Source organism: Prionailurus viverrinus, chromosome E3 (genome assembly GCF_022837055.1).
Source record: "Prionailurus viverrinus isolate Anna chromosome E3, UM_Priviv_1.0, whole genome shotgun sequence".
Lineage (NCBI taxonomy): Eukaryota > Metazoa > Chordata > Mammalia > Carnivora > Felidae > Prionailurus > Prionailurus viverrinus.
The window spans coordinates 28,041,160-28,067,821 of record NC_062576.1 but is presented as its reverse complement, the minus strand read 5'-3'; the positions used below and the strand labels follow the sequence as shown (position 1 = coordinate 28,067,821).

At 47.9% G+C, this 26,662-nt stretch overlaps 1 protein-coding gene across 2 annotated transcripts in view; it reads left to right on the top strand.

Annotated features, from left to right (window-relative positions):
• The window catches only part of XYLT1 (xylosyltransferase 1), a 311,204-nt gene that overhangs the window by 76,445 nt on the left and 208,097 nt on the right, over positions 1 to 26,662 (top strand). The window contains exons 1-2 of one of the 2 annotated variants that reach the window (XM_047837664.1): positions 7,844 to 7,885; positions 12,672 to 12,710. In XM_047837664.1, coding sequence (XP_047693620.1) covers positions 7,877 to 7,885; positions 12,672 to 12,710 — 48 coding nt within the window. In that variant the 5' untranslated portion in view covers positions 7,844 to 7,876. Of the gene's footprint in view, positions 1 to 7,843; positions 7,886 to 12,671; positions 12,711 to 26,662 lie in introns of those variants that run through there. The other variant, XM_047837663.1, reaches the window with a different exon arrangement.

The window sequence follows — 26,662 nt, the reverse complement described above, 5'->3', positions numbered from 1 at the left end:
CATAGTGCCTACTTGGAGGATTGGTGTGAGAGCTTAAAAGATGGGGTTGTAGATGGCCAAGCCCAGGTCGAAGCACACAGCAGGTGCTTGAGGAAACTCAGCAGTCCCAGTACAGTGAGAAACGGATCAGCAGCTCCTCATATGCAGTAATTAGATGGCTGGAACTGTGCTTGGGGTCTGAGGAGTTGGGCCGCAAATCTGGGTTCCCATGACAGCCTTTCAGGGAGAGGTCTGCTTCTCTGTGATTTAAAACAAAACAAAAAAATACCACGGATGATCCAAGGTGCTGGTTTTATATGGCAGCTAATGAGATACCAGGACAAGTAATTGGAGAATGCATTGCTCACAGATACAATAAATACAGCGATGATTATATATTAGCAGTTCTCAAATGGCTCATAATGCAGTGAGATTGCATGAGGTCAAGAATATGTTAGAAAACAGATGTTGTTGAGGTATGTTACAGCCTCCAGTGATTAGTTCTTATAGCCCGCACTTTTGGAAAGAATACTTACTTGATGATGATTATGAACCAGACATGATTCCAAGTGTTTTACAAACGTGTATTCAGTCAGTCCTGAGCACAGGCTTCAGTGGTGGGTGTTAGTAATACTCTGGTTTCATATGGGGAAACAAAGGCATCAACAGGTTAAGTAGCTTGTTGAAGGATAAGCAGAGTAAGCAGCCAACCCAGCATTTGAATACAGGTGCGCTGGTACAGGAGTCCATCTTCTCAGCCACTGAAGAATGGAAATAGGTAATCAAATGCAAAATACTCACTTGACCCTTGAATGGGCCAAGCCAGCTGTCCTTGGTCCTGATACCTCCAGGTCTGTCGATTGATTGAATTTGTCTACTGGGTTCTAGAATCCATTGGGAGAGTTGCAGCCCTCCAATTAATGGAAGGTACACAGCCTCTTCTCTCTGCCTGTGACACTGTATGTCCCCCCCCCATCCCTGCCCCCTTCAAACTCTGTCCTGATACTGATGGTCTTGGACTCAGTTAAAATGTCTAAGTGGTTCACTATACCTGCTGAAACACAGAGTCTTAATTAGCCTTAATTTTTGAAGTCTACAGCTGTAAACTGTGTTGGAAAGATTGAAAAGATTAGTGCACTAGTAATAAGATAATTGTCCCTGAGAAATGCTGTTAGCATGTAAATACAGTTAGCGTGTGAAATCAGCAACTGTAATATTTCCCCGTTTTGGTGTTTAACGATGCTCCTGCATGAATAATTATAACTAAATGCAAAGTGCAGAAATAAAATACTGCATGCTTTCCCTCTTCCTCACCTCACAGCTCAGAAAGAAGTCTGCGGAGTGGGATCTCTGCTGCCATGGCCCTCCCTCCCTTCGCACAGTGGCCATTGGAAATTAGTACTAGGAGTGGGGTGACTTAGAGGCAATTCCCCAAAATTAGGGGTAGCAGGCAAACAAAACTTAGAAATCTCACAGCAGCTTTTTGGAAGGCTTCAAGCGGAAGAGACAACGTGTTCATGCAAGTGAATGCTCACAGATGTTTGCGTGTACGCATGTATGCACGAACACACACAGACTCACAGTCATATACAGAGCTTGAAGAATAACGGTCTTGGCTACATAGGACAGAAGCAGATGCAGTAAAGGTCAACCCACCTTCTTGGACCTAGAAAAGCTGTAATAAAATACGCTGTACCTGCCACCACTGAGGGGCCTGCCCTGTTTGTGTTGAGCTTTTGTAGCCTTGGCTAAATTGGGAACTTGCTTGCATTTTATGATGTCGGTGTAGGTAATAACTTACCAGGAAACCACAGCTTGCCAGATAAGCTACATATGCCACATGGAGGAACCTCTCTGTTTGTTCATCTCACATGGTGGCCAGTCGGTTGAGTTCATCTGCTTTCTGCTCAGTCTTTGATGCCCAAGGCTCATCTTTGCAGCAGGCACTTGACCTCAGGAAAACCTCCTGCAACTCCTAATTTGGCCGGGTTCTGAGGATTCATCTTTTAAATCCCAACCCTGTGTGGCTTCAGGTTCAGTTAATGTGGGCTCAGTGAAAATGAGAGTGCTGTCTAGGTTGATAGCCACAGGGCTTCAGATATGTGTACAAAGAAGATAGTCCAGGGTCTTGGGAAAGCAGGGCAAGTTGTTAAAATAGTAGTTGGCTGGGAAGGGGACCCTCACCTCTACCGGATGAGGGGACTCAGCTGCAGACACAGTGTCTCGGATGTGTGTTCATCTGTGCTGCTTAGGTCAAACTGTCCTTGGATTTTGTAGCCAAGTTGGCCTTAAGACCAGTCTATGATACGTATTCTGTATTTATCTCTCATCCCAGGGCCTCCGTTGAGAGTGTCGAGACTTAATAAATCAGATCGTGGAGTTGAGGGCCCATAGCAGCCACCAGGCCTCCTTCGTAAGGGAAGCCTGTCTGCAGGCTGGGTAGCCTGGAGGGCACATGCCCCTTCTAAGGGAGACAGCTGCTTCCCAGATCCATACTACTGGTACCTTAGGGAGGTGATGGATTTGTGTTTCCAAGTCTTAGGGTTTTCTAAGAAATGCCAGGACTTTGCAATTTTACGTGGGACCTCCCAAATATTGTTGGCATGGTATTTAACGGTTTGCTTTTGAAAATATTGTACAGGGTAAACAAAACATGTCTGAACTGAATCCTGGTCCATAGGTCCCCAGTTGGCTCTTTGCTACCTGTGCAATAAATCTCTGAAGATGAGGCTCTCAATGTGCCTGCAACACAGGGGCTCCTACTTGGTCATCAGCAGTGACTGTTCCCACATCGTGAATCGGGTCATCTTGAGACTGCAGACTTGAACTGGCCTCTTCTCCAGTCCTTTCTCGTCCTGCCCTGCCCTCTCTGTGCAGATGTCTCAATGAAGTTTGTGGGAAGGAAACACTTACTACCCTGAAGAGATCCTGCAGTTATGCCAAACATGTCACGCGTGTGAGTGAGCCCCCCTCCCAACCCCGAGTGCCCAACCCCACTGCAGAAAAGCATAAAAATAAAAGGGGATCTTTGTAGACTTCAGGTCAGCCAAATGGTACTGGGCACTGTGGTTGTCTCCTGGGTGCTGATTAGCAGCTTGCTTGGGGGTCTCAGGCTCTTGCCTTGACCTTGGCACAGGGTCTGGCAAATTTGGCTTTCTGGGTGTAGAATGGGTTGTTTAAGAAACAAAGCCATTGAGACTGAGTTGAGGAGAGTCCTCTATTCACTGATGAAAGGAGCTCATTGTACACAATCCATGTGCCCTGCTGAACCCCCTTCCTCTGGCCTCCTCCTCCTTTTCCCTGTCCCCCAGCTGGGGCTTTGTCAGTGGGCTACAGGATGCTGTATCCCAGGCTGTGCTTTCTTCCCATTTTCCTGTCTGGGCAGCTCTGGGGTTGCTCCGTACAGAAGGAGAGCTGGGACTCGGAGCCCCTACGCACGTTCTCGGCTCCTAGGGCCAATTCTGTTGTCGTGGGTGATGAGCGCGCTTCCTTCCGGGACAGCTAGGAACAAACAGCCAGTTCAGAGGCAGCTGCGTGCGGTGGCTACGCAGGAAGCCAGAAAACAGTGGTGCTAATAACCTCTTCCTGTTCTGTGCTCCGCACTGAAGCGTCCCCATCACCACCTCCCTGTGTGATCCCACCACCCCAGGAAAAATCAAAGCTATTGAGCTCTAGGTAGAGGCTTGTAAATGAATAAACCACAGTGTTGAACTTACTGTGGATTAGTAGAACTTTGATCCTTTTTAGGTTAAGGCACCCCTAACGTTGCTTCTTTGGGACTGGAAGTGAGGGTGGGGTCCTGATGAATCAGCCATTGAGTGGGTAGAATGGTACAGCGATAAACCCTGGTGGCAAAGAGATGGGGGGGGGGGGGTCGTCACCAACTTGGGCTTGCCCAGGTGGGTGGGGCAGGGCCGTAGCTGAGAGGAGGGTGTGTACCTACCTTAAAGAAGTAGCAACTTCCTCCAGTTCAGCCATGCCAACCAGCATGCCCACTTGGCCAGATCTTTGGACATTCTAAGAAAAGCCATAAATCTGGATGTTCTGAAATCACCCAATCTTTGGGAGTTGGCAACTAGTAGAAAAAAAAAATGTAAAAAGCGCTGTGTATCGTTTAAGTCAAACCACACCACATCTGAGGGTTCTGGTTACTTTTTTTTTTTTTTTCCTAACGTCTATGAAGATTAGAAGGTTCAGTGGGCCAATCTCTGTGGCTTCTGGGCAACTCATGTAACCTCTCTGAGCCTCTGTTTTCTCCTCTGTAAGTTGGCAACAGTACCACAGGGTGTCCGTACTCTGGCAACAGAGGTGAATGTGCATGCCCATTAGGGGCCTCTCACGATGCTAAAAGCATGATATAAAACCATCTGTTTCCAGACTTGATGGCCATCCTGTGGTAGCCAGCCCTTGAGGATGGAATGAGGATTTATTGAAATAATGCGCATGAACTGCTAAATGTGTTGCTTCATGAGGACTTTGAAAATAGCTGTCCTAGTGGCCACCGTCATTGGTGCTGTCACTGTCATCCCCACCGTTGATAACATTAAGAAACCTGGGAGAAGGCCAGGAGGCAGGAAGGAGACCCTGAGTCTCTTTGCTCTGAAACCACCTGACTTTGACCCTGACTCTGAACATAGGAACCCTCTGTCCCCTGCATGTTCGACGACCAGCCATCTCTTTTCCAGCCCAGGAAGGAGGCTCCCCTGTTCTGAGGCACAGCCTGGAGTTGGGAGTGTCCCCTCTGCAAGCACTGTGAAGTTCTCCCCTTCATCACCCTGTGCCCAGCATCCTGGGATCAGTTTTCCCCCATGGCTTGAAACAGCAGGTCTGTGTGTGGCATCCTGGAAACACTCCAGACCTGAAACACTGCTGAATTGGTTTTCCCAGAGCTGGGATATGCTATCCTTTGAACAGAAAATGTCCTGGTTAGAGGCTCTTGTGTGGGAGCCGAAGAAGAGAAAATGAAGAAAAGGCAGAAGGGACAAGCATAGAAATTGACTTTGGCAAAAAGGGATGAACCCAGGATTTGGCATTAAGAACCTTGGATTCTAGACCAGGTTTTGATAGAAAGTGCATGTGGCCCTTAGGACATTCACTTCCCATCTTGAATCTTCTTTTCCTTACCAGAAAATGAAGAGTTTGATTCAAGTCAGGGACAGAAATAAGTTTGCATCTCCTAGGAAAATCCGAATCTGTTAGTAATGTCTGCCCAGAGGGCCGTATTGAAACTTCGAGGCTGAGTAATTGCTTAGTAATAGCCACCTTGGGCACCTTGCAGGGAAGCACTGAACACCTATCCTCCACCTCTAAGTCTCCTGGTACTCAGTCTTGGATTCTGGGTCTTAAACCTGAACTGTTTGCCCGTGGGACAGAAGGCCCACTCACTAGTGCCAGAAGCTATAGAGCAAAGCATAGTCTCTCTGGAGCTCGCGACAGTATCTGCAGGACACTCAGTGGCATTGGCTCCCGTGGGCCGTCTGCCATTTTGGTGACCACAGCAAGTGAGTGCAAAATTGGTAGGTGCCACGGCATGTGCCTGGGGAGAAAGCTAATTATCACGCTGAGCTTGAGATGTGGCTTGTGTCCACGTGGAGCTCAGGTGGCCAGCTTCAGGAGGACATGGAGTCCTGGAGACCGCTACCAGCACCTTTTGCCCAGCAGTGGTGGGTGGAGGCTGCGTTTCTCAGGTTTCTTCTGGCACGTGGCCTGTCTTGTTTCTGGTCTGAGCTATGAAAAGCTGAACACGACAGAGTGGTGGTAATTGTCCTCCAGAGGAACTGACACTTGTGGCTTGCCCACTGTGCACCAGGACTGAGCAAGGCTCTGCTCCACCATCTGAGTTGGTCTTCACTTTGTCCCTCTGAGAAGGTTGTTGTTAGGATGGTTGCCATTGTGACAAGTCACTGGCCTGAAGACACACACGAGGAGATGGGAAGGTTACCACTTACTAACAAGTGACCTTGAGCGAATTCCTTTCTCCTCTGAGCTTCGAATACATCGTCTGTAAAATGGGTCTGTTAATACCTACATTGTTAAGAGGTTTAAATTAGATGGTTCTTACTACCCACTTAGGACAACGCTTTGTTTTCACTATGAGCCAATGTTAACTGCTCTTCTAATAATTGTTGATACCAGCCATGTGACCTTAGGCGAATTGCCTTAGTGAATGGAGGTGACCGATACAGTTGTTGGCAGTGACCAGGTAGCAATCCAGCCAGAAGCTTTGCTGTCTTGCAAGGACATGTGCAGTGTTGGTAAATCTCTCATTTTAAGTTATTTTTTAATGTTTGTTTATATTTGAGAGAGTGTGCCCGCATGAGTGGGGGAGGGGCAGAGAGAGAGGGAGACACAGAATCTGAAGCAGGCTCCAGGCTCTGAGCTGGCAGCACAGAGTCTGACACGGGGCTCGAACTCATGAACTATGAGATCATGACCTGAGCTGAAGTCAGACGCTTAGCAAACTGAACCACCCAGACCCCCCCAAATCTCTCATTTTTTAAAAGGGAAATGAGAAATCTGGATTTGCATGTGACCTATCCTGGTTTTAGAACATGGGCAACAAGGAAAAATATGTCATCGATATTACAGGCCAAAAAATACCACCTAGCACGAATCATCTAGAGGCCACCAATTGGCCATCCCATGTTAACACTTCCTACCACAAGCCTCTCCTCTTTTAGGTAGGTGTGTTCAAAACCTTGTTGTTCAAAGAATTCTAATTCCATGTGGTTTGCAAAGAATTACAAAACCTCTTAAGGCACACACAGAACCAAGTGTGTGGTTTAGATACTGGATAACTGTTTATTCTCACAGGTGTTCACACCCACCTGGAGAACCATTGAAGTCCTTCCAGAGTTTCCATGCATCTGTGGTCTTTTGTAGCTTCCAAGGTGATTCACTAACTCCAAGGGCCCGAACTTCATTTTGAGGTCCTGTGGCTCTGTTCCGGGGTGTGGGTTACAATCTGTGGAAGGAAGGCCAAGTGGTAAAGAGACCTGTAAATTCTTAAAACTTGGAAGACCACAAAGACAGGACAGAGTAAGGAAATTGCACCCAGTTGAAAGGGCCCAACTCTGCACCACCGTCTCTCTAAAGCACTGCCAGTGTCCTTGACATCTCTGTGAGGTTTCTGTTTTCTCAGTCTTTCTTCGAGATGAGTTTGCATTTTCCAACAAGGTGAGGGCTGTGTGATTCTAGCCGGCGTCTGTATTCCCAATGTAGCCTTTCTGAGAGAACAAGGGGACTTGTGTGCTGTTGGAATCCCTCCCTCATCGACCAGTGTCACCCGCCATGCATGTCCCCAGCCTTCATCCCAGGAGCCACGGACACATGAGATAAGCTCCTTGTGACATCCCAGAGGGACACCTGGCAGACAAAGTCCCATTGTGTGAGCACCTTCATGGCTGTGAACAAATCCTGAGGAGTCCAAAGGAGCCACTTATCCCTGGGGAAAGAAAGCTGGAAAGATGAAGGTGATGGTCAGGGTTTCCGGGGCAAGGAGGTCATCACCATGTAAGTGGAGAAAAAGGAAGGAGCAGAAAACACCTTGTACCCCACTGTGGATGGAATGGTTTGTCCCCCTAAATTAATTTGTTGAAATCCTGACCTGCAGTGTGGTGGGGGCTGCTGAGGGCAAAGCTCTCAAAAACGGAAGGAGTGCCATTATAAATGAAGACACTGGAACGCTCCCTCAGCCATTCGTCTAGGTGAAGGCACAGCAAGAAGAAAGCTGTCCATGAACTAGTAAGTTCTGCCAGACCCTGAATGCACCAGCACCTTGATCTTGGACCTCTCTGCCTCCAAGACTATGAGAAATATAATTCTGTTTCTAAGTCACCCAGTCTGGTCAGTTAGAGCCCTCAAACAGACACATACCCATCATGGAAATGTCTAGTGGATGCAGAACGTGAGCATCAGAGTTGCATGAACACCTCAGAGCCTTGGTGACTGACTGGGGATCAGAGGGGAGGGGTCCTATTCTTGGTCTCGCACTGGCTATCTGTGTCACTTCGGATGCTTCCAGTCTTGAATTACCCATGCTACAGTGCAGGTCTTGTCAAGCTTCAGTACGCATAAGACTCACCCAGGACTGTTCAATGAAAACGCAGGTTCTTGGGCTCCTGGCCCAGAGATCCCGATTCACTAAGTTCATGGTTTTGTAAAGCACCAGGATATTGGTGAAGGTGCCGGTTTCAGGCCGCTTGCAAACCTAAGCATCAGTCCTGGCTCCAACCCTTATCAGGCCTGTGTTTCTGGCCAAACGATCCTCCCTGAGTTTCAGTTAATCTGATCTGTAAAAGGGGGAGCATGATACCTGCCTTGGCAGAGTGGCAAGGATTTCATGTACTTGGCACAGAATAAACACAGAAAAGGAGATGGCTAAATTTGCCCATTTCACTACTGTGTGTGTTCCCCATTTGCTGTGTGTGTTCTTTCTTTTAGTAGACCTCATCCAGGGTTGCAAGATGATTTTTTCTGATGGGGGAGTGTGTTCTCCAGTGGAGCTAATATAAAATAATGGAGCACAGGTTTCTCAAGTACAGGGCCCTGGTGTCCAGTCCAGGCTTCAGTACTGTCTGTGTAACCTTGGTCACGTCGCTCAATTTCTCTGGTCATCAGTTGGCTCATTTCTGTAATGAGCATCATGGAAGTCTCTATCTCCTAGGGTTGTTACAAGGGGTCAGTGGAATGATAGATGTCTAGAAGGTAAGCCAGTGTCTGAAACGTGGTAAGAACTCCAGGTATTAGTTATCACTTACTAGTTCTTACTAGTATTGATGATTGTTGGAAACAGTCAACTAATAGGCCCATGGGTTAAAGTTTAAAATAAACTGGAGAAATGAAAATGGTAATTACCTCAGGGCAAGAGGATTCTGAGAAATCCTGTTACCATTGTTTGTCTTGGCATTGGAGTAAATTCAGAGGTACTGGTCCATTTGGCAAAGAGATGAAAGTGACCTCCTATGTAGTATGAGGTCTTGGTGGTTGAGAATGTCCTTTGCTTGGCATAACCTACAGCTCATGGGGAGTGTGGCACATAGTAGGTCCTAAATCATAGCTATAAATGGTAGTTAGTTCAGGTTCCTGAGGTTTGTTTGCATACTTGGGGAGAGTACATAGCATTTTGCTTCCAAGGCTGGACTGTCCATTATGTTTTTGTTAAGATCAATCTTCAGAAAGTGTATCAGTTAGTTACTACCACAATGATGGCTGTATAACAAAGCACCCTGAACTGTGTGGCTTGCAACAACAAGCATGTATTCTATATGTGTCTGAAGGTTGGCTGTTCAAGGCTGGGGTGGGCTTCAAGCTGCAGGTTGCATATAGGTTTGTTCCCTGTGTGTGTCCTCCTCCTTGCACCAGCAGGCTACCTGGGGCATGTTCTTGTGGGGATAGCAAAAGCACAAGAGATCATGTTCAATCACACAAGCATATTTCAAGCTTCTGCTTAGGTCCTGTTTGTTAATCTCCCCTTGGATGAAACACATCAAAATGGCAAGCCCAAGGTCAAGGGATGGGGCAGAACACTCAGCAAAGAAATGGAAAGTCATGTGACTAGAGGGCGTGGATACAGGGAGTGGTGAAGAATGTGGGCCACTAAATCTGTCTGCCTGGTTCCCTATTTGACTTCCCCAATTTAGTCATTGCAATAGATGATATGAAAGGGCTTCCCTTGCTTCAGGCAGTTCCGTAGCCCCAGTATCCACATTAAGATTCTAAAAGCACTCCACTGTAGCATCCGAGCATGTTGCAAATTCCCCTTTGGTCTCCAGGAGCCTTTCCCCTGACAGACAGGAATTTACTCTACTGTAAACCAAAGAGTCCCAGTTTAGACAGACACGATGGATTAGGCAGACAGCATCATTGACCCAGTTCCACTTCGTTAGCCTTTCCAATTAAGGAGGATGTTGCTGAAAGGGAGACCTCACAGATATATTGCCATACCTGGAATCTTCTGGATGGAGCTTCTGTAGGGAGAAGCTTAGGTTTTGAGTGTGCACAGAGGGAGGAGATTGAATTTTTGTTGGCAAGTGAATCCTAAGTGTTAATAACATGGCCGCTGGGGAGTACTCTGTCTGCTTCCTGGCTAGGTCATTAACATGCTAAGTAGATAATACTGGACCCCTGACCATGTGCTGGGAGGGTTTCTGATCTTGGAATGCCAAGTAAAGAGCCGGTGCTCTACCAGAATCTAAGGATCAGCTTTGGGTTTTGTCAGTACAGTTGACAAGTTGACAGAGTTTTCTGTGGTTTGCCAAGGACGATCGCTTTCAGGGAAGTTGTTCTTAGGGGTTCAGGATGGCATTCTCCCCTCTCCACCCCTTCAGGATTCTGAGCAGTGAAGCATAAGCCCCAAACAATAGCCAAATGGGCTGAGAAGTACAACTTAATTAATCTGGGCGCACACCCAACACCCCAGTGTGGTTCTTCACTGTGACCTGGCTTTGAGAATGAGGCTCATGTTGGAGTCTGAGAGGCAGCTTCTTATCTTCTGGCCAAATCGAGATGGCAGAAACTGAACTTTGGGAGAGACACACAGGCTGACTTGGAGTTGAAGAGTAATGTGGCATGCCCTCACCCACAAAGCAGCATGCCTGAGGCTGGAGTCCCACCCTGTCATAGACCAGGAGGAGAGCCTTGTCTCCCAAAGACAAAAGTGGGTCCTGTCCAGTGTGCCTGACACAGGGAAAATGGAAGAACAGGGTTGCCACTCCCTGTGTGTGAGGATGAAGAGGCTGGTCAGGGGGAGCCCCGTGAGGAATGGCTAAAACACGGAGGCTGCTCACTCAAAAATGCCTCAGCCAAGGTTCTCACCCATATGGTGGCCCCCTCCTCACCCTTGGGAGGGAGCTAGATAAGGGTTTAAAGAGAGAGCCTCTAAAATTCTTGCAAGGCTTGAAGGACAAGGCTGCAGTGTCCAGAGAGGGGGAGGAGTATTCCCCTCTGTATCTTCCTGGGTCTGAGGAATATTCTGTGCCTGGGTAGAATGTGAAAATTGGAGTGAGCTGTTTGCCTGGTGGTCAACTTGGAGCTGTAGCCTTGGAGAAATGCTGGGGACTGGATTCAGAGCTAGGATCTGGGGTGGGGGTGGGGTGGGTGGGGAAAGGAACCCTTCATCTTGAAAGAAAACTCAGAACAGACCAGAGCTCAGGGTTACTTTGGCATCGTTATAAAGATACCACAGCGGAATCATTAAGAAAGCGACTGACCATTCCCCTAGGGTAGGGGTTGAAAATTTTGCCGCAGTTTTTTCTTTTCTAATTGTGGTAAGAACACAACAGGAGTTGTACTCTGTTAACACTGCAGTATACACCTAAAAATTTTGTTCACTGTAACCACAATGTCATACAGCTGAATGCCAGGGTTTCTACATCTTGCATGAATGAAACTTGACACCTGTTCAATAGCAACTTCCCATTCCTTGCCTCCAGCCCACCTGACACCCACCCTTCCCCTCTCTGTTTCTGTGAATTTGACTATTGGAGATGCCTCATGGGAGTGGAATCATGACACTTGGGTGCCCATGCTCGTTGAAGCCATACAACAGCCAAGATAGGAAAAAAGGGTAAACATCTGTTGATGGATGAATGGATCAAGATGTGGTGAATGCGTATAATGCACTGTTACTCAGCCTTATGTGACAACAAGGATGAACCTTAAGGATGTTACATAGAGTGAACCAAGTCAGACCACAGAAGGACAAATACAGCATAATCCCTATACTTCCTTCTTATTCACCGACTAGGACCGGGGGGTGCTCAATTGCATGGCTTCCTAGAAGCCAGTGCTGGAAAATCTCTTGCCTAAAGCAACGCTTCCAAACTGAGTTTGTCCCTCGGGGCCCTAAAATCAAGCCCATTCTCTGTAACAGGCAGCTTGAGGTTGCTTTCCCAGAATCCTGAATCCAGGGTGGTTAAGTTCAGAGCCGACACAGTGCAGACAAAAGTAGTCTTTATGTGCTGGGTTTCCTGTTTTCCTTGGAAACCACTTGCTGAAAAACCCTGCCTCCTCCTCACCCATCCCTCCCACCTCTCGACCCACCCTGCCCCCCACCCAAAGAGTTCATGTTTAATGACCCGCGACATGACCACCAAGCCTTTCCAGTCAATTGGCTTTTGTAGAGAGTGAATGAATAGGACTTTTCTCTGGCCTTCGCTATCCTGAAAAGACTCTTCCCCAGCCCATTGGAATGTGCTGTGAAAACGAGGAATTAAGCTCTTCTTTTTCTGTCTGTTCCTTCCCTCATTTTTTTGTAAGACCAGGCACAAATTGGTGGCCTTGCCCCCCTCATCTGGACTCTGTTCCTTGAGGTGTGTTTCTAATGTTGTCAGGGGTCCATTCTCTCCATATAGAGGATTTGAACACACTTTGAGAGAAGCAGCAAGCGTGCTTTCTTTCCTATTTCCTTACACTTGCACATTTGCATGATCTCCGTGGCGGGTGTCCCCTTAACCTGTCAGTGAGAAACTTGAACCCCCTTAGTCATCTGGGTGTGGGAAGAAGTTAGGGGGAGATTGGGGATTGGGTCAAGCTCTTCTCATGAGTTGTGGAATGGGGAAGGCATTTGGGCAGCCCTCCCTGTGGGCTTGTTAGGCACTGAAGAGATGTAGCTTTGTTGGAAAATGCGAACTGGCTTAGTAGGCTCAGTTTCCCCCCATCACTTACCTGTGTTTTCTCCTCTCTCCCTGCAGGACCCTCATCCAAGTCCACCGATCACCCTGGAGACACAGGTCAGTACCTTCCCCTGATTTTTCTCACTTACCTGTGCCAGCTCTTCAGGGGGCTTGGTGCACCCTCTTGGCTCAGAAAAGCTGGGCAGGCACATCAGACCATCCTCTTGCCCATTGGGATGTGTGCAAGCACACGCAGGTGGGGACACGTGCCAGCCGATTGTGTGTGCACGCACGCGTGTACCCTTGTATCCGCGTACTCATCTTCAGGGCCTGAAAAGTGACGTCGCCTGTCAGTCTCCCTCCTGCCATCTGGAATATTCCCATGGTGGCAGTGCCTACCTTGCGGCGTTGTGAGCACAGCAGAAAATGGTGTCCGTGAAGTCACCAGTATGTATTAAATACCGGTGAGGTAGCTTTTGAAACCAATAGACTGTTGCCTTTCCTGCTGGGCTTTAAGGGGAGCTATCTTTGGATTGATCGTTTCCTGGGCTCTGAGGGTTGGTCACACAGAGAGGAGACCAGATGGACTGCATCCAGAGCCCTGTCTGCCCAAGACAGGCAAGCCTGCTGGAACATTGCAAGGCTGTGCAGCAGCGTTGTGGCTGTTTCTGGAGTTGTCTGGAAAGACCCACCTGCCTGTCTCCCTCTCCAGCCTCCTCCAGGGGTCCCTGTTCTCACCAGTGTCTCTGCCTCAGTCTCCCCTAGGGGAATGAAGGTCCTCCCCCACCTTCCCCCCCCCCACCCCACCCAGCTTCTCCTTACCAGATCAGGAGGGCCACACATGATGGGCAAAGTGGAGTCCTCTGCCTTCTCTTTCCTACACGTATGTTGAGTTCTGTCGACTTCAGGAATGACACAACAGAGCAGGTGGGAAAGAGCATGTGACTTGGAGGATAAGGACCCCGTTCTCTGGCCCTTTTGGGCCATCCTCTGGTCTGGTTCCTCTGAAAGTTCTGCCAGTGACCTGTCACCTTAGCTGTGTTTGCCCCATGTGAATCACATCTGTTCCAAGTCCCATAGAAGTACATTGGCCTTAAATCAACCTAATGTACTTTCAGAAGTGGACTTACTGTAAGCTAATTGTGCTCAGTCAAGGCGATCTTTGACCTCCCGAGGACGTACGACAATGTCTGAAGACAATTTTTGATTTTCTCACCTTGGGGTGGGGAGGTGACTACACCAGGGTAGCAGGTGGGGAGGTAGACTCCAGGGATGCTGTTAAACTTCGGGCAGTGCTCGGGCCAGCCCCCCCCCCCCCCCCCCCCCCCCCGCTCCCCCACACAGAGAACGAGCTGGTATAAAAGGTCAGTAATGATGATGATGAGAAACGCTATCCCGTGGGATAATATTGGTGAAATCACAAGCAAGGAATCACATGCTGGTTAGATTTTTTTTTTTTCCGCAAAACATTAAGAATTAAGCTATTATTCAATAGTTAATGATTAAATATTAAACGATTAAATAAAAATAAATAAAAATCTATAAATTTTAAATATTAAACTATTAAACTATATTAAAATGTTAAGCTATTGGTTAAATATGATTAGTTAAATATTAAACTATTGAATATAAATATAAAATTAAAAACATAAAACTTAAAATACTAAAATACAATTTAAAGGTTCCTTTTGAGTTCCCTCCAAAATCATCTACTATACTCTCAGAGCATTTGTTTATATGCTGTGTTTTGGAAAACAAGGCTCTCCCCAGTCTACTGAGTGGATTACCAGAGAACTTCCACAGTATGTTTTCATTTTTTGTTACTTTTTAATGATTTTTTTAATGTTTATTTGTGAGAGACAGAGCACAAGTGGGAGAGGGGCAGAGAGAGAGAGGGAGACACAGAATCCGAAGCAGGCTCCAGGCTCCGCCCTGTCAGCACAGAGCCTGATGTGGGGCTCAAACTCACAAACCAAGAGATCATGACCTGAGCCAAAGTTGGATGCTTAACTGACTGAGCCACCCAGGCATCCCAGGGTGTGTTTAAATGATGGCCCTTCCCTTGATCAGTCCTTCCCCAGAGGAAAACTTGACTCAGGAGAGCCCCTGGGCAGATGGTCTGTGTCCCGAATTCTAGGAGCCAAATCTTATTTCCCAGGGAGGAGTAGATGTGCCCCAGGTAGTTCTGTCCTTGGCTGTCTTGTGCCCTTTACTGTAGAAACCATCCAGTCAGCAATTAAGAACCTCCATGGGAAAGAACAGTCACTTGCTGATGGCTATGGTGAGGGTGACAGCTCGCCCCTACACAGTGACCTCTCCTAGACCCGAACCTGATGCCAAGCCAGCCACAGCACAAGACAGGCTTTCTATGTTGATGCCATGCTATCAGGGAGATGACTCACCTGGGCTCCAGTACCAAGAGCCCCAGCCGGCTCTTGGGGGACCGTAGGATGTTCTAAGTTCCTATGTTAAAGAGACTCTGGAACCCAACCAAAGTACTAATGTTTTTCTGTAACTGTTGGCACAAGTCCGTGGCCAGATCGTATGCTGTGCTGGGCCCCAGTCCATCCTGGGACTCATGATGGGATCCTGTTCAGCTGCCTGCAGGCAGGTCAGACAAGAGGGACATGGATGGGTTTTCTGGCAGAAAGTAGTGTCCCAAATATTACCCATGTGGCAGCAGCGAGACAGCAGATGAGGCTGAGCTTGGAAAACCAACCATGCAGTGGTAAGGGACAGGTGTCCCAAGTCTGGCTTAGTTCCTGCTTCTTTGCCTCAGCTCCCTTTGCTCCTCAGACAGGCGTTACCTGGTCCAGCCTGGAGCACAGGTGTCACAGGTAGGGCTTGCCTTTCAGATTCATTGTGAGCTGTGTTTGTACATGACATACCTGTGGCTCAGCTTACTTAGTGCTCGACCTGTGTAGGAACACTGGGCCACCCAGGGTGTTCGTTGGGTCCTCCCCCAGAACTTGGTGAATCCACCCTCAAGCCCCTGTTCTGAGTTGGCGACCATAGACAGATGGGCTTCTGGAGCCCCTGTAATGCGCTTGGCCTGTGGCAGCACCGAGCTCTGCATCTGCTGGCATCAGCATGCCTCACTCTGCCTGATGGCCACATTAATAGAATGAGGGAGCCTAGCGAGGTTGAAATCCCTGGTGTCAGCTTTCCCTCAGCAGGCTGCTCCTGGGGTGCACCAAGGAAGCCCTGACTTGCCATGGTGGATGCTTCCCTAGTCTCCAGATGGTGGTTACCCAGGAACCAGAGGATGTAGTAATGAGGAGAAAGCCAGTGTGAAAGCCGTGTGAATTTGGTTACTGGCATTACCACGACCTCTGCTCACACTGACATTGACCATTTGCCGAGAACTGGCTTCTCCCACTATATCTTCACCTCATTATGTAGGTGTTCTCATGATACCCATTTTCCAGATGAGGAACTTAAGGGTCAGAGAGGTTAACAAACATGCTCAAGATGATGCTAGGAGCACATAGCATCAGTGAGTGTCAGACTGGGGGCCACAGGATACCACAATCTATCTTCTCAACTTGTATCTTAGTGTTCCAGAAAAACAAGTTGCCTTGACTGGTAGATGTGAAATGGCTCAGGCAGAACTGGAGGAATGGGCTTGATGTATACAACCCAAGGTCTAGATAAAGGCAACACTTTGCAAAAGTATCCCCAATGTACTTAGATAAATAGGAAGAGAGATAGATGGGTGACAGGTGAGTAGGTATGTAGATAAATAGATATAATGCTTTGCACAGTGAGTAATTCTTTGACAGATAGATTGCCACAAGGCTTGTGGATAAAATGGTTTGAGCAATGGAGCCCATAGAAAATTTATTTTAAAACAAAAATGAAATCGCTCCCTGTACATCAGTAGTGTTTCTGACCAATTTAAATGCTCATTATTTGATTGTTTCTCATTGATCCCCAAGATGGCTTATTACTGAACCCTCTCCAATTTGGCAAGGCTCTTGTCATTTAATTTTAGCTTCTCTGCCTGCCTTATCCCCTCTACCCGCCCCCCCCACCTCCTGCCCCCACAAACGGCTTCACTGTCCATTAGTTAATGTCCTCTACTCAAATCCTGAGATACCCTGGGAGTTGTAATAAAGGAACTCTTAGTTAGAACAAAGATTTGTCCATCTGGGTATTTGTGAAGTTGGCTGTACTTAGAAGGGAAACAAACCTTCGTTTGCGTTGAGAATTCTCGCAGGACCTGAATATCAAGGGCATTAGGAGGAAAAACTCCTGATTGCTGAGTGTTCATCAACCAACCAGGTACTTGAATGTCTTTGATCTGCTCAGTAACTGGGAGTATAAGAGGACTGAGTTAACTACATTCACTGAATTAAAAGATGATGCTGGGGCCATGAGGATTGTGAACAGAGCTCAGGCAGACAGAGAAGTGGGTGGTAAGAAATTAATACTCCAAAGCTACAGCTATGCAAATTCATTCATCCATTTGCTTACATAGTTCTGGGGCCAGGAAGAGGCCAGGCCTTGTGCTAGATGCTAAAGATACAGCAGTGAACAAGACAGAAAGCTCCCTGCCCATAGAGCACCTGCTCTGGTTGGGGGAGTCAACCAGTGAATTTCTGAATAAAAAAAAATGTGCCCATAATTTCTGGTAGTAATTAGTGAACAGAAATACAGGCAGGTCTGTAAGTAGGAGTGGCTGGGCGCTGTAGAGAAACTTGTCCAGGGAGCGTTCTCTTTGGACTCGAGTTGCAAGCTCAGGAACGGAGGTTTGAGCTGAGAGCTTACAGTGGAGAAAGAGTTACAGGCAAAGAGACCACAGTGAGAGCATTCTGAACATTTTGCATATTATATCTGGATTCCTATAAAAATAATGCCACTTTTCCTTACAATCAATTAAAGTGTTAGCTCCTTCGAGCTCCTTCAATGCCTTTGTGTCACTAGAACGTCAAGATGAATAAGGAATTACCTTATCAGGCAAGGGTGAAGGGAAAGGACTGGTAAGGGAGGTGGGGGGAGAAAAGGTGGTCACATTTGGAACCAGCCTGTCAAACTGATGTCCAGTGCATCTTGCCAGGGTCAAAGGAACTTAATAGCTCCTACGGTACTGTGCAGATACTGGGGACTTAGGTAAGAAATCTGGCTTATACTTAGCATTAGCTAATTCGCTGGCTTAAGTTCTGCTGAACTAAAGCCTCCCACGAAACCAGCGGTTCACAACTGGTTGTGAATTTACCTCCCCAACCCCGCCCAGGGGACATTTGACAATGTCTTGAGACATTTTTGTTACGACTTGGGGGTGGGGCAGTGCTACTGGCCTCCAGTGAGTAGAGGTCAGAGGTGCTAAATACCCTGCAGACACCTGAGGAAGAATGATCTCCCAAATATCAGCAGTGCCAAGGGTGAGATACCTTGGTACACCCCTCTTTGCTCTGTGGAAAAAGATGACCCTGGCCATGGAATCATAACCATGTAGAAAAGTGTAATTCGTTCCTTCCTAGGTGTTGCCTCGTTTATGTCCAAACGTCACCCTCTCTGGTTAATATCAGACTTGTCCCATCTCCAGCCATGACATACTCATCACCCAGAGTCTCTGGGTCTGTGTTTGCGTGCCTAGTCACTGTCGAGTAATGACTCACGCGTGTGAGCATGTGCATGGCGTAGGTAAAAGGGAGAACACCTTTCGGAGATGGTTTCCTGAGAGGTTTATGGCTCAACAGTGCAGGGTGTGTGCAGTGTGTAAAAAAAAAAAAAAAAAAAAAAAAAAAAAAGAAGAAGAAAAAAAAGAAAATGGAGCTACTTGGCTTGGATTCAGAGAGGGACTGGCCAAGGCTTGTGGCCTGATGGAGCAGGCTTTGCAAATAACTCGATTTGGAGGCCTGGTTCCTTTTTCTGAGGCAGACCACAGCCTCCTCCGTGCAAACTTCTCTCTGTGGAAGCTCTTTGCCGACTTGCAGGATTAAAGCAATTGCTGTCTCCTCGCCTCTCTTCCAGCTCTGGGCTTCGATTAACCTTTTCCTCCGTGGAGAGCGGTTTTTGGAGCAATCAGGGAGCTTTTGAATGGCTCTTACCTGAGTCTCCAGCCCATTAATTCTTATGGTGCCCAGCATCTGTTGAGAGGACAGGGAGACCAAATTGCTTCTCAGCCCATCTGCTTTCCTCCCGCCAGCCTCCTTGGGGGAACAGAACCTCTCTGGAGCAGACAAGGCTGGTTTTGGGACAGGCCGAGTCCCTCTCCTATGATCTTTGCTTCTGGCTCTGGTTTGCTGGGTCTTTAATCAGCCCTGGTGGGGAGTGGAGCAGGGAGGTGACCAGCTGGACCACTGCTTGGGCAGAGACAGGCAGGGAGCCTGTTTCCTGAGAACGGAAACATTCTCAGGGAGGGTTTGCGGTCCTTGGTCCTGGGCGCCTTAATGGTCTGTGTGACTCAGGGTGAACCATGTGATGCAACATTCCACAAATAGCCGACAAGTTCCCCCAAAGCCCAGCTACATGTACTGTTGTGAAAAATAGATCGTGTTGAGATCACTATTCATCCCTTCTTGGTGGGAGCTGACTTTGCCCAAGATGTTGAAGGTTTGAGTTTGGCCGTTGACTGAGAACACTTCAAAATCATGACTCTTGTCCACAGTGACTAACGTACCTTGAATATGTTTCTGTGTTTTAAGATTTTTTAACTAGTCGATATACACAATGTTGGGCTCGAACTCGTGACTGTGAGATAGTTACATGCTCTTCTAGCTGACCCAGCCAGGTGCCCGTTGAATATAGGGTATCATGAGCCGCGAAGTGTGCAACATAAGTGGATTTGTAAACTTACCGTTGTTAGCTAACCTTCATTAAGCACTTCGAGTGGGTTCTGGGCATGTTTCTGAGCAACCTCTTGGTATAGGTTCACTCATGCAGATTTCACAAGTATCCCCAATGGGAGGTGTATCAACATCATCTCCACTTGACAGACAAACAGGGGCGCAGAGGTTAAGGTGCTTGTCCAGGAGCTAATGGGGAGAGCAGCTAGGATTTGAAACTGGCCATCTAGCTTTCATTTGTCAGGTACCACAACCCCATGAGACAGGTACTAATCTTAGCCCATCTTCCAGATGAGCCGACTGGAAGGCCACGGAGACCAAGTTTCCTTTTATTTATTATTTTTTAAATGTTTATTTTTGAGAGAGTGGGCGAGTGTGCACATGTGAGCTGGGCAGGGTGAGAGAGAGAGAGGCTCCCAAACACGCTTCACGTTGCCAGCACAGAGCCCGGCATAGGGCTCCATCCTGCAAACTGTAGGATAATGACCTGAGCCAAAATCAAGAGCTGGACCCTGAACCACCTGAGCCACCCACTTGCCCCCAATTGTTCTTTTAAAGGTAATTCGGTTAGTAAGTGGTAGAGGCTGAATTAGAAACATGATCTCTTTTACTACTTGGTTGCTGAGGATACACATGAAATGTACAGATTGGATGTAGAGATAAGAGGTAGGTATGCAGATACAAACATGGTTGTAGACCTGTGACTTAATTATATACAATATGTGTCATGTACAATGCACACATTGTAATATGTATATCCTAAATCAGATGTAATATAGATTACCAAAATATGACCATATAGCTAATCTATGTATCTTCAATTTGTAGCATTTCTAATGTATATACATATGATGCTGCATGCATGTATCATGTATACACTATAATGTATGATACAGAGGTAAAGATGGTTTAGATGCAGGTGTAGCTACAGCTAGAGATGCAGTTATCAGTAGAAGCACATACGAGTGATGGAGAATGCTCACTTGGCAACCCCAGGCAGATGGGTCTGGAAACACATGTCCGTGCAGAGTGGCGTGCAGGTGAGGAACCAAACCCCCAGGCTGTGGGAAGGTTCGCCCTGCAGAGGGGAAGCAAAGTGGCGGCCCACGGGGGAGTGGACACTCACATTTCCTTTCTGGCAGGCGCATCTTCTTAGAGAGACTCCTCACACCCCCACTTCAAGCACAGAGTCAGGAGCCTGCTGTGCTGCCCGCTGAGCAACAAGGCAGTGTCACCAGATTTGCATGGAGTTGCAAGCCAAAGCCTGGGTGAGGAGGCAGTGCTGCTGTTTGGTGGAAATATCAAACGTACCAGCATGTTTGAAGCTCAGTCTGTCTTCTCCACGGGCGTTTTTGGGCAGGGCTGTGCAAACCAGCGAGCTTCAAAAGAGCAGGGTCCAGTGCTGGAATGTTCAGGCTGGGTTTTGAGGTTCTAGTTATCAAGATAACTCAGTCAGGAAAATCGCTTTTCACATGAAACGGCAGCCTGATGGAAGTCCAGGTGTATGAGGCATGTAAAACTCAACGTCCAGGGCCCAGACTTGCAGAATATCACAGAAGAGGGCCTCCGATGTTCCTTGCTATACATTATTTGCATGTAGTACTTGGTTAAGTACCTCTTGGAGGTGATCTTCTCTCATCCTGACAGCCGTGCCCAGGGAGGGGACTCTGGGCCCCCTCCTTAGCAGGTGCAGACCCAGAGGCGTCAAGACGTTAAATAATTGGTCCAAGACCATCGTGCTCCTGACATACTGACATGAAGTGTGTTGGGGGTGTCTCCTCTCCCCTCGCCCCAGCAGATCCGCTGTCAACCTTTCTTTTCCTGTCTCTGGGCCCTCAGAGGCTTGACCTTGATGGATTTCATCAGTGTGACTTCTTATTGCTTCCACTGGGGGGAGGCACTGGCAGGAGATGGGAAGGTGGGATGACAGTGGGTTGGGGGTCATTTTCCATGTGTCTCCCTGTGAGGGCCACAGCTCCCAGAGAGCTGCTATGATAGCTATATTCTTCAGGATCTGGTAACACCACTCTCCAGAGTGGTGCCAGCTCCCCATTGTGGCCAGCCCTGCTTTGTTTCCCTTAGAAAGGGTCTTGTTACGGGGGCACCTGAGTGGGTCAGTCGGTTGAGCGTCCAACTGTTAATTTTGGTTCTGTTCATTAGCCCAGGGTCATGGGATAGAGCCCTGGGTTGGGCTCCATGCTGACCATGTAGTCTGCTTAAGATTCTTTTTTGGTCTGCCTCTTTCTTTCACTGGTACACATATGTGCACACACTCTCTCTACGGAAACAACTGTTTGCTTATTCCCTAGGAGAGTAGTATATGTTTCCTTTGGGAACCCTGCCTTGGACATGAAGCCTGCCCCCAGCCCTTTGCTAACACAGCATTGCCGGAGTGAGCGACTGTCATTTCATGCCGTGTTTTGGTAAAGTAGGAGTGGGGGTCTATTTTCACGCCAAAGAAAGGCCTCACAGTGGTTGCGAGGGAATGGGGAAGCTGTTGAAACTAAATGCCCACTTGTCAATGGCGTGAGTATTTTTCTGGGCAGGGCATCGTAGCTGTCATTCTGTTGGTGACAACTCCCCCCAAACACAGACACGAACATTCTACACACCACTGTGCTAGTAAATCATCCTGGGACCCATGTATGTGAGAAGAGATGTCCCAGGCAGGGGACACCATGCTCTGAGTCTCAACAGTCACTCACATGCATTCTGTCTGTCGTGACTACAAGGCTGGGAAGGGCTGTCTCACCTGGGGAGGGGACTCAGGTTGACAGTAACAGCACAGCAGGGGTGGGGAGGGCAGGCCATTGGCTCCTCCCTGTAGCCCACAGCAGACAGATGGACAGAAGACAGATTGTTTCTGCCAGCCAGCACGGCCTTGGCAAACTCTCCTTGTTCACTGTCACACCCCCAGGAAATACCGCCTTTCTAGCCTTTGAATCTGTTTTCTCAGAAGTGCTCCTGCTCCTCCCTGTGCCTTCTGTTGCCATTTCTCCAGCCCAACTGGTCCTGTCTGGGAAGCTGGTGTGTCCTCTCCCAGCAGGATGAGGTGGTTAGCTGGCCCCAGCTCCAGCTCAGCACAACCATCCCGCTTGTGTTCAATTGCCTTCCTGAAAAGGAACATCTTATTAATAATGATAAGCCCTTCTAATTTTCTTCTGGCAACTGTAGCTCTGTTTTTCCACTGCAAGGAAGAGAGGAAAGGAAGGATGGAAAACTGAAGTTAGCTCTGGTGCAGGTGCCAGATGGGTGGGGCCAAGGACAGTGGTGCTGTTTTACTGTCCCAAGAAGGAAAACCCCAGCCAGCTCGATGCAGGAAGAAACTCCAGCCGTTAAGAGAGGCCTCGCTGCCCCAATTACAGTCTGACATTGGTTATGGGGGAGTGGGGGGTGGCTTTTTATTATGTGGCCCAAGATCCAAAGTGATATACGAGCCTGCTGATGGGTATCTCCCACTGGCCTGTCATTGTTCTGGGATTTTTTTCTTTCTTTTTTTTTAAGCAGGGGGAAAGGGGGTTGGAGGAGTTCTGAGAAATTGGAAAGTAAAGGGGCCTCTAGAAGTCAGCTAGTGGTAAGGAAGGGGCCCAGGGTTAAGAATTTCCAGCAGCTTTCTTGGAAAGTTGGCTGCCAGAACCATCTTAGCTGCCTGAAGGTAGAGGGTGGGCCAGGTGTTCTCAATCCTGTTCTTCTGTCTCCAGCCAGTATGTCTTTGAAGGGTCTCCTTTCCCCAGGGCAGCCTCCTTTGTGCAGAGTTGTTCAGCCAAAACACCCCAGATATTTTGGACTGGATCATTTTTCATTGTGGGGGGCTGTCCTGGGTACTGTAAGATATTTAGCAGCACCCCTGGCCTCTGCCTGCTACCCCACCCCAGTTGTAAGAAGCAAAAATGTCTCCAGACGTGGTCACCAGTCTCCTGGTGGCACAATCCACCCCAGCTGAGAACCACTGACCTAAGTAGAGTTTGTAGGGATTGTGTGAAAGTCTGTTGACTGTCTGAAAGGATTGCTCATGAGGGTTAGGTGAAGTCCACTGGCTGAACACCTCCATATAAATGTCACTGGAATTTAAGGTTTTTTTTCTCTCAAGTGGCTTCCTATTGGCTGGCTTATAAATAAATTAGCACCTGCCAAGCCTCTCAGGGTGGGTGAGATGAGATATGGAGGAAAGTTAAAATGTTTCTTCTTCGATCCTTTAAAACAAATTTTTTAATGTTTATTTTGAGAAACAGAGTGCAAGTGGGGGAAGGGCAGAGAGAGAGGAGGACAGGGGATCCGAAGTGAGCTCTGTGCTGGCAGGAGGGACCCTGGACTGTCAGGTGACCTGAGCTGAAGTCAGACACTTGATGGACTGAGCCACCCAGGCACCCTTCTTCTTCCTTTTGACACCCAGCAAACCCTGAAGCACAGGAGGGTGAGAGGCCTTGGTGTGCTCCTGGGGAATGACCTCTCAAGCCGCAGCTTTTTTTTAAAAATTTTTTTTTCAACGTTTTTATTTATTTTGGGGACAGAGAGAGACAGAGTATGAACGTGGGAGGGGCAGAGAGAGAGGGAGACACAGAATCGGAAACAGGCTCCAGGCTCTGAGCCATCAGCCCAGAGCCCGACGCGGGGCTCGAACTCACAGACGGCGAGATCGTGCCCTGGCTGAAGTCGGACGCTCAACCGACTGCGCCACCCAGGCGCCCCACAAGCCGCAGCTTTGAATCACGGCAGCGCGAAGGCTGAATTCCAGGCCTGGCTCTTGAACCCCATCCCCTTGAAGACACAGGCATGGGGCTAGCAGATTTGCCACAGTGTGGCTGTCTGAGGAGGGTGTGGGCTCGCCTGACACCCGGAAATAGTCTGTGGCTTTGGAGCTGACGCTGTGATGGGTTCAAACTGGCTGGTCTTTACTCCTACTTACTGGACTGTCACTGTACTGCATGCATACAGGCTGGTCTTTACTCTCTCGACTCCATGAAAGAGGCCTGTGTGTCAAGTGCCAGCCTAAAACAACCAGGCTGCTGTGTGGTGTGCTGGCTATTAGGTGTTTACCTGTTAGTTTGTCCTTGGGTGTTCCCCCACCCTGTTCTCCGAGGACGGCTGTGGCTGGAATGTGTTTGGTTTTGATTTTTATTATTTATTAATAAATTTGGGAGGCGGTTGAGGTCTTCTTTGGGTTTATTTTTCATAGTGTTTATCAATAGTACTTTGTATTATTTCGTTATTATGTTATTGATCTAGTTCACTCGTTGAACCTTTTTTGAATGCTTTCTATGTGCCAGATAGTGTTTTAGGAGTCAGAGATACAGCAGTGAGCAAGATAGAAGTCCCTGCCCTCATGAGCTCTCATTGTAGATAGATTACAAATAAGAGATGTGTGTTTATGTTTATATCAGATATTGACAAGTGTTGAGGAGGAAAGCTAGGCAGGGGAGGGGTTACCCTTCAACTTTGGTGGAACCAAGGAGAGCATGGAGATCAGGCAACATTCAGGCAGAGACCTCAAGAGTATGAGTGGGCAAGCCCTGGAGAGAGCAGCCAGTGCAAAGGCCCTGGGGTGGGATGTGCTTGGAACGGTCATTGCACCTTAGAAGCAGGAGTGAGCAAGGGAAAAGGGGGGTGAAGGTGCAGGCAGATCATTAGCATCTTGTTCAACTGAGAAAGGTAAGCCTTTGGATGATTTTGAGCAGAAGACTGACGTGACCTGACTTGGTTCGGTGGCCGCTGTACTGAAAGTGCACTATTGTTGGTCAAGAGCAAGAATAGGGAGTTGAGCAAGGGCAGAGGCTGTCAAAATAGCCAGGGCATTGTAGTGGTGGTTTGCACCAGGGTGCTAACTGTGGAGACGCAGAGAAGTGGTTTCCTTCTGGATACTTGTGAGGGCAGAGCCAGGGAATTTATTGTGGATTAAAAGGATGTAAAGCAATACAAGCACATGATAGAAAGTAAAAAAAAAAAAATAATCAAATCAAGTAATACAAAGAGTATTCAGTGAGAAGTCAATCTCGCATACTCTTTTCTCCAGTCTTCAGAGGCAGCAACCATTAACCTTTTTCTCGTTTCCTCTCCTAGACCTTCCTTGGCATATTAACACGTGTGGGGTGTGTGTGAGTGTGTGCATGTGCGCGTAGGCAGGGATTTTGTTTCCTTGAACTGGAATCTAATGAAACATATTTTCTAATCACACATGGTTTCTTTGTATCTTACCCCCATTGGTATCGTATCTGCACACACTGCTCTTCCTTACAATTTTTAACTGCTTTCTGTGTCGTCCAGCTCTCTATCCAGCACTCGGCATGGCGTTAATGTGTAGGAACTGTTCAGTAAGTACAAGTTGAACGAATTATTTTCTCGTGTATGTAACTGATTCCCCATTGGTGGACGTTTAGGTAAGTTTCTTCTCCCCCCACCCCCACCCCCCATCTTAACACTGTCGTTCTCGTACACACGCTTTCTCACAGCTGGGTGGCTAGATCTGTAGGGTGAAGTAGATTTGGGACTGTGAGTCAAAGGGTATGTGCGTTTTCCATTTTGACAGTCGTAGCTGAATTGACCTTAGGGAGGTTTCTTCAAATCGTCTATCAAAGTGATTTCCTGTTTCCACTCTCAAAAGTACTGGTAATCATCAGTCTTTCTCATCTGTGTCAAACTAATGGGTAAAAACACTGTCTTGCTGGTATGATTTGCATTTGATGTGTGAGTGGGGTGGAGCATATTTTAAGAGTGGTATCTGTTGATTAACTTCTTAGCTGCATTTTCCTGGGTTCCAAAAGATGCCTCCTAAGAGACATGATTCTTAAGACTGGCCAAGCCAGCTATTGTGCTAAGGACTCGACGTGGGTTAACTCACTTGATGTTGCCATGAGCCCTGCATAAGGAGGTATGGTTCGCATTCTCCCTCCCAGACAATGAAATGGAGGTATGGAGAGGGGTGAGGTCAGTGTTGCCCAAGGTCACGCATCATGTGGAGAGGAAGTAGGGAGCTGGTATTGGGACCTAAAAAGAACTCTTAACCACCATGCCGCGTAGCTCAGCGTATTTGGTAATAGCCGTGACTCTCCTTTAAGGCTTAACCACCCTGATATTTGGAAAACAAAAGCCACAGTGTCTCTGGGCTTTGGAAAGCAGGTGGACGAGACTCTGGCATGTGGTGGGACCTGGGCTTGAGGCCCCAGCCTGTGCTGTGAGCGCTGGAGACAGAGCTGAGCGCTAGGCACGTGGCAGGCATGTGCCATGCAAGGAGACCGTGTCACCTTTTTCATACTAAATCGCACTGCCCTCTGACCAAGTCCC